Below are 7527 nucleotides of genomic sequence, written 5' to 3' on the forward strand. Positions count from 1 at the left end.
ATAATGTTAAGTATTAAGGAAACAAAACTATAAATGTATATACATTTACATAAAAATACATTCAAATACATATAAAGTAAATGAACAAGAAATTAATGGATGTTAATAGTGCTATATTTTTCGGTTTGCTTTTATCATTGGAGATTACTTTTATCTTCAGAGGAATTCAAATAACTGTTTGCTTCTTTTGCAAAGCAACAATAATAATTGGCTATGGTCAGAGTGAGGGAATCAAACCAAAGTTTAAGACATCAAATGACTTACCTCGTTAGATTGTAATACATTTCTCAAACTTTGAAAATCATTAATTTATAATCAGAAAAACTAGCAAGAAAGCAACACATATTTGTCTTCATAGAAGTACTTAAAGTCATTTATTTGGAATATAAAATACTAATAGCAATGTTCTACAGTAACATTAAAAATATTAATTAATGAACATGGAAAAAATAACAGGAAAAGGAATTATATTACTCACTTTCTTGCTAAACATATATTTGCCCAAACTGCAAGGGCTTGAATGTTGAATGAGAGTTCGGTCCTCATATTTGTTACTTGAGAACTGTAAAGGACAATCTAACTTATTGTTGGCAGAAAACAAATATGGTTAATTCCAAATAGAACATTTTTTGTAAAATACATCTGATTACATCTGATTTTAAGGTTTAGCATCAGTTTTTAAAAGTATTTTGTCTTGTTTCAAATTTGGGAGAAAAAGTACCACAAGAAAGAGTTGAAACAGTTCTAAAATGTTTTTCAATTGTAACATTTGGTTACCGATTTACATAATTTAGGATAGCATCAGAACAGATAGTTCTTCAGTATTTGTGATATTGGTATACTGTATTGAAATTATAGACCAATTTGTATCCCCCATTGGTTTGAAATGGGTTTTTCAAGTTCTTCTGTCAGCAGTGTAAAGACGGCCTCCAGTGATTAGCAATGGAAAACAAAATTAATTCAAATCATTTTTTGGAGATCTAATCATGAAGAAAAAAAAGAAAGGAGAAAAGTGATCTCCAACCATTCTTTTCTGGGTTACCTTCTTCCTTAAAAGATTTCCTTGTTTTCTATATTATTTGGTTCAAAAAATGTTTATGGTATCTCCAACAAATGTATCTTTTTTTCCCTTACAATTAATATAAATTCTTCCATTAGCTCCATTAACTAATTAAGCATTTTCCAAGTGTTATCTGAGTTTTAAAATAGCTCCAGCAGGTCTCCATCTTTTTTAAAAAAGAAATGATTCTATACACTATCTCAAAGAACTTCTCCCTACTGGCAATTTTACTGGAGAAAATGTGATGTCATAATTATGGAAACCACACAATGTATATTTTACTAATGGAGACTCATCTACTATAAGAAGATATCCTTACTCATTTTGAAATACACTTGAAAAATTGATTCCCACATGAGGCCCATTTCAGGCTATTTTTCAAAAGGACTGAAGTCAGTCTCAAAATTAATTCTTGGAGATCTGTTGCTTAAATGTAAGCTCTAAAACCTGGTCACTGCCTAGGGTTAGATTCAATAATTTCCTTGTACAGTGTTGCAATTTAGAGATATGCATGAGGAAAGAATTTAATTTGCTTGACTGGAAAAGGGTAGATGATTAGGTTCCATCATTTTGAAGGATTTTTCTATTAAGTTAATTATGAGTTGCCTTTTTCAACACTCTTGTCCACCTGAAACAATTAAAGACTAGAAATTACCTCAGTCAGAGAGTGCTAGGATTATACCTCCATTTTACATTATGATTTGGTTGTAACAAATAGTGTGAGTGGTCATCACTTTTGTCAAGTCTTTTTTTTTCTTTTCTGGGTATATAACCTAATAGCTATTATTTCAATGTAAAGGAGACATTTAATTTCTCCAATAGGTGACTTTTATGTGAAATTAATAAAAGATGTCTGGTCTAGGATTGTTCTTGAGAGTCCTTTGGAGTTCATGTGGGATTTGTTGAAGCAAAATATACCAGTAATCCTGAGTGTGATAATAACCCTGAACGGCAGATAGAAAAGGAGTGAGTTTTTCAGCATGGAGCAAAGGAGGATAAAGTGAAAGCCCAGAGATGCTGGCAAAATTGTGTTTACCTTTAAAATGGAAACTGAGCTTCTTGCTACCTTCTCTCCAAGAAGATAGAAAAAGGGGACACAAAAGTCTCAGTCAGGCATAAAAAAAATTAAAAGTCAATTGTGAGAACTACCAAAAGGCTATACAGAAATGATTGGTGGCATGAAAATATTTTTAAGATACAGTATAAAAAGAAAAAGCAGGAGGCTAGTAAATCAATATGTATATTATGATTCCATTTTTTAAAACAAAAATATAAAAAATATTGCAAGAATAGAGAGAAAAATATTAAATGGATTAGTAATAGTGGTCATCTCTGCATGTTGGAATTATAGTAATTTTTCATTTTCTTATTTTTGCTTACCTGTGTTTTCTAAACTTCATAATGATTATGTATCCTTTCTTTTGGAAAATAGGGAAAAAGGTCATTTAAAAAAATGAAGGATGGAAGAAAGAAAGCAAGCTTGCAAGTAAAGAAGATAGAAATTGTGAGAACCTATGAAATAACTTGTATATAGAGGTGAAATATTCTTCCCATAGTTTAAAAATGTTTTTCAAATAGTCCTGAGAATCACAATAATGAGTTAAATCACTTCAGTGTTGTAGAAAACTATTCCTCCCTAATTTTATATTGAAAATATAAAAATATTACAAGATTGGTCTAGATATTTTTCAAGTTGTCTTAATCTTTGTAAGTTTTAAAGCAAATATTAACCTATTTTTCAGTGAACGCTAATAGACAATATAGATGAACTATATTTGCTTAAGCTGGCTTTAATAAGGTTGAATGTTAAAAATATGCAAGTAAAAAAAACAGAGCTTAAGGACAGCCTAAAGGAAAAGTCTTGAGAGACATTAAGTAAATTAAGCTCTGAAGAATTAAAAAAGCATAGCTCAATCCAAGATAACAAAAAATAATTGTTCAATGTATGAAATTGATACAATGTTACAAAATGTCACTGTAAGAAAGAGGATATATCAGAACAAAGCATAATTTTTTTTATAAAGCAATACTACATCAGGTAATTTTGTATCCCACTACAAATTGAAACATTTTAGTTTTATAGGTTCTATGTAGCCTCCTAGTAGTCTCCTTTACTGTTGCATTTATTACTTACTGTAAGTTTTACCTTATTGAAGTGAAGGAAATGGTAGAATATTTGACAGTATGTACAAACAACAATTAACTATATGGGTGAAAACTACTTCTCAGACATACTGTTTCATGAAGAGAGAAACTCAGAAATCCCAAAAATCATTTAAAGGAATAGAAAATTCATTTAAAAATAGTTTCAAATATTTCATACTCACAGTAAAATTTTAGACATACTGGATCCTATTTCAGATTTGGCCTAAACATAAAAGAGAAAAGTTTATTTGCACAAGCATTAAACTGAAGCTTTGTTAGGCTATTATAGTTAACTATCTTGATTTAAAAATTCATGTTTTAAATATACAGTGCAAATACCTTTCTTAATTCGAAGTCTTTACTTCAGAGCCTTATTGAATTTTCAAAGAGAAGTCAGTGAAAACTAAACATGGACATTCTTTAGGAAGAATTTCAGAAATAATACTTGGCTAAAATTCAATTAAACTATTCCAGCATAAATGTTAAACACGTTAATGAATTAATAGACTTTATACTTTTGTTACAGAGTCACTTTAAACTCTTTTTTTAAAGATTTTATTGGGAAATTGGGGGAGGGTCACAGCGTTGGGGAATCGGGGAAGGGAACAGACAAGTTACTGTCCTTTTGTTCTTCAGTCTAGTTGTGAAGGACGTTGGTATTGTCATTGCGCTCTTCCCAGGTGAGCAGTCGCTCACTGGCTATTGGACGACTGCTCACCGCGGCTCATGGCAGCTCATGAAAGCTCACATCAGCTGCCAGCCAGCCCCACTGCCGCCTACACCGCCGCCGGTGACTCATGGCAGCCCAGCTCCAGGTCGAGCTGTTGTTCACCATCTTAGCTGTAGAGGGCTCAGTGTCACTTGCCCTCATGTGGGATCCGAACTGGGGCCCTGCTGCTCAGAGCTGGCATCCCAAGCCAACTCCTAACCAACACACCACTCGGCCGGCCCTTTAAACTCTTTTTTGAGTACTTTGATTAGAACTCATTATCACCTGTTCTAATTTCACAGCTGTGTGAATTATATAAATTTCAAATCTGGAATGGTCCTCAAGTAATATTTTAATGGAATAACCAATATAAGTAAACCAGAATATAAATTTAAAGTATCAAACTAAGTAAAAAAATAATAATTATCCTTTTATTACCTTATTTTATTATGAAATACCTCTGACATACAAACAACATATATAATGTATATTTACATGATAGTTTTAAAAAAGTCTATGGACCCACCATTCATTTAAGAAACAGGCATGGATAGGCCTTGCCTTTCTCATCCCCCAGTGGTAACTATTACCATGAATTTTGTGTTAATTATTCAACTACTTTCTAAAAATACAGTTTCACCACTTTTGTATGTATCCTTGAGTAATAGATTGTTTAGTTTTTGCATAGCTTAGAATTTTGTATAAATGGTGCCCTCTTCTGAGATTTGCCTTTTTAAATAAGACACCAAAAGCACAAACCATGAAAAGAAAAAGCTGATACAACTGTCTATATTAAAATAAAAAATGTCTGTTTAACCTTTCATTTTTTCAAATAACCTTTACTGTAACCACTTTAGTGTTTTCCCCTATTTATATTTTAGGGAAAACAAGGCCTTCTGAACTTCTTTAGAGCACACTAAATTTCACACAGTTAGTAAAATTATATTTCATAAAGCATTTACACATAAGTATAATACTAACATGAATACTGTTCATTAAATATGGAAAAACAAGGGTTTTGGTCAAAGTAAATTAAAATTTTTGAGTTTTTTTCTTTAATTTTTTCCAAATATTTTTAGTCACAGACCAAGAGCCCAAAGTGATACCCAATGCTAAGAAGACTGAAATGCTTGAACTGCTGGCAGCAGACTCTCTTTTTTTTTTTTAAACAAATCAGACAAAGTACCTAATTTTCAGATTTATTTTTTGAATTGGGGAACAGTGTGTTTTTTCAGGACCCATCAGCTTCAAGTCAAGTAGTTGTTTCAATCTAGTTGTGGAGGGCGCAGTTCAGTGGCCCATGCAGGGATCGAACCGGCAACCTTGGTGTTATGAGCACTGTGCTCTAACCACCTGAGCTAACCGGCCGCCCCAGCAGCAGACTCTTTTTAATGCTTGTTATCCTAAAAATATATTCAGGATCTACAATGGTATGATGTCAGGCTAAGTGATTCCAATTTTTTTCTAATGTATGTTAAAGGCCACATTTTATGGAGCAGTTACATAAATAAATGAAAATTCTACACAGTCATTGATAAACACTGATTTTTCCCCCCCTTTTTTTTTTCAATCGAAGTCCAGGCAGAACACTGAAGTTTTGCCACTTATTCCTTATAGGAGCTTTAAATATAAATTTACCAGACTGAATGTTCCATATTCTTCTCTGAGAAAATGAGTCAGAAACCCCAGCAATGTTGTCTGGTCTCCCCAGGTCCAGCGGGCTTGATTGATGTAGGATGAGATAGGAAGATAGACATAGGGCAGCAAACCAGCAGAGAAGTACAGACTCAGCTTCAACAAGGAGCCCAGTGAGAGTTCCTGCATCAGAGCATACCGTGTTGGTTAACAATGTTTATTTTAGCTGATTCATCCTGGAGCTTCAAGAGCACATCAAGGAAAACATCGACTATGTTTACTCAGAGCTGATCTCTCAATTTCTATTAAGTCACTACAGAATACTATGTTAAATCTCCTGATTACCGTGGATTACTCGAAAATTGCATCAGCCTGAACTCCTTTGCATGGCAGGTGAACTCTGGGTGAAGCAAATAATATTAGCAAAGACTCCTGAGTATCATGTGTATGGCATCTTTTACATTTAGAACCATGTCATGACAAGTAGAATTGCACAGCTGAGATAACACACTTGCAAGTTATTAAGTTGTTTGGCTGATTTTAAATATGTGCAAACTATGTCCTAATACCAATTCATTTCATCACCCTCATCAGGAGTAGACTTAAACAATGTACTCTAATACCATTATACACGGACAATATGATTGATTCTACAAGAGTTTTACACATTTCATGGAAATACTGGACACAAATTAAGCTAGCTTTTATTTATTTATTTATATTTTAACTTTTTTTAGCTGAGCCATCCTGCCACCTGCTGGCAGCTCAGCGGCTGCTCAGCTGGGGCCAGGTCTCAAACCACTGTTGCTCAGAGCTCGCACTCTTGAGTGAGCTCTTAACCAACTGAGCCACTCGGCCGGCCCGAAGCTAGCTTTTAAATAACCACCCAGCTCATCCAAATATTTTTTTTTCCCTCAATTTACACATGGAAAAGAGTACCACAGGAAATTTGTTGTTCTATGTAACAATGTTGCCTCATATGAGAATATATATATATTTTTATGCTTCCACATCTTATTTTTTCCTATTTTTTTTTTATTTTTCAATTACAGTTGCCACACAGTATTATATTAGTTTTGGGTGTACAACATAGTGATTAGATATTTATATAACTTATGAAGTGATCACCCCAATAAATCTAGTACCTATCTGACACCATATATAGTCATGAAAACGAAAACAAACAAACAAACAAAGCTGGGGTGGTAATACCTACACCAGACAAAACAGACTTTAAAACAAAGGCTATATAACAAGAGACAAAGAGGGACCCAGCAATTCTACTTCTGAGTATTTATCCGGAGAATATATTTATCTGCACAGCTCTAAAACAAAGGACAATATCAACAAAGTCTTACAAAGATTAAGTCCAAAAGAATTTTGTTTTACTAAAAAAATTCAAATAGTGGTTGCTCTAGTAATTCAGAAAGAGAGGTCTCTTACAAATATCATCATTGAAAATTGCCAATTTTTCCTTTACAAAAAAGGAAAATTCATATGAATGTATACAAGAACCAAGATTTGTATTCAGCAGTAGAGCAAGCAGTTGATTTATAACAGCATTTTCAAATAAACATTTTTAATTGAAAATGGAGTATTTTTATTATAGTACTGATTTCATTTGCTATTCTAAAGTGATGATTGGATGCATAAAAAATGATGGCATGAAAGGTGTGTAAGATAATGTCTATTACGGTTTGCGATAATATTTCTCTCTAGTTCTCAGTGATTTACATATGACCAAGCCTTCTGTACTTTGTCACAAAAAGCGGGTTTTCCAGGTGACTATTTTGGTGAGTGTCAAAATAAGAATTTATGGTGTGTTACTGTCGATACACTTTGAATTAAAATATATATATTGCAGGGGCCGGCCGAGTGGCTCAGTTGGTTAAGAGCTCGCTGAAGAGTTTGAGCTCTGAGCAACAGTGGTTCGAGTCCAGCCCGAGCTGAGCAGTCGCTGAGCTGCCAACAGGTAGCA

General features: G+C 33.4%; 1 protein-coding gene across 3 annotated transcripts in view; it reads right to left on the reverse strand.

Annotated features, from left to right (window-relative positions):
- The window catches only part of TMEM260 (transmembrane protein 260), a 62733-nt gene that overhangs the window by 23815 nt on the left and 31391 nt on the right, over window positions 1–7527 (reverse strand). For all 3 annotated transcript variants that reach the window (XM_019645021.1, XM_019645012.1, XM_019645005.1), the window contains exons 6-8: window positions 5553–5732; window positions 3388–3428; window positions 479–562 (exon numbers count right to left, since the gene is read on the reverse strand). In XM_019645021.1, the coding sequence (XP_019500566.1) occupies window positions 479–562; window positions 3388–3428; window positions 5553–5732 (305 nt within the window). The remainder of the gene's footprint in view (window positions 1–478; window positions 563–3387; window positions 3429–5552; window positions 5733–7527) is intronic.

This window comes from Hipposideros armiger, unplaced genomic scaffold, assembly GCF_001890085.2.
Source record: "Hipposideros armiger isolate ML-2016 unplaced genomic scaffold, ASM189008v1 scaffold_5, whole genome shotgun sequence".
NCBI lineage: Eukaryota > Metazoa > Chordata > Mammalia > Chiroptera > Hipposideridae > Hipposideros > Hipposideros armiger.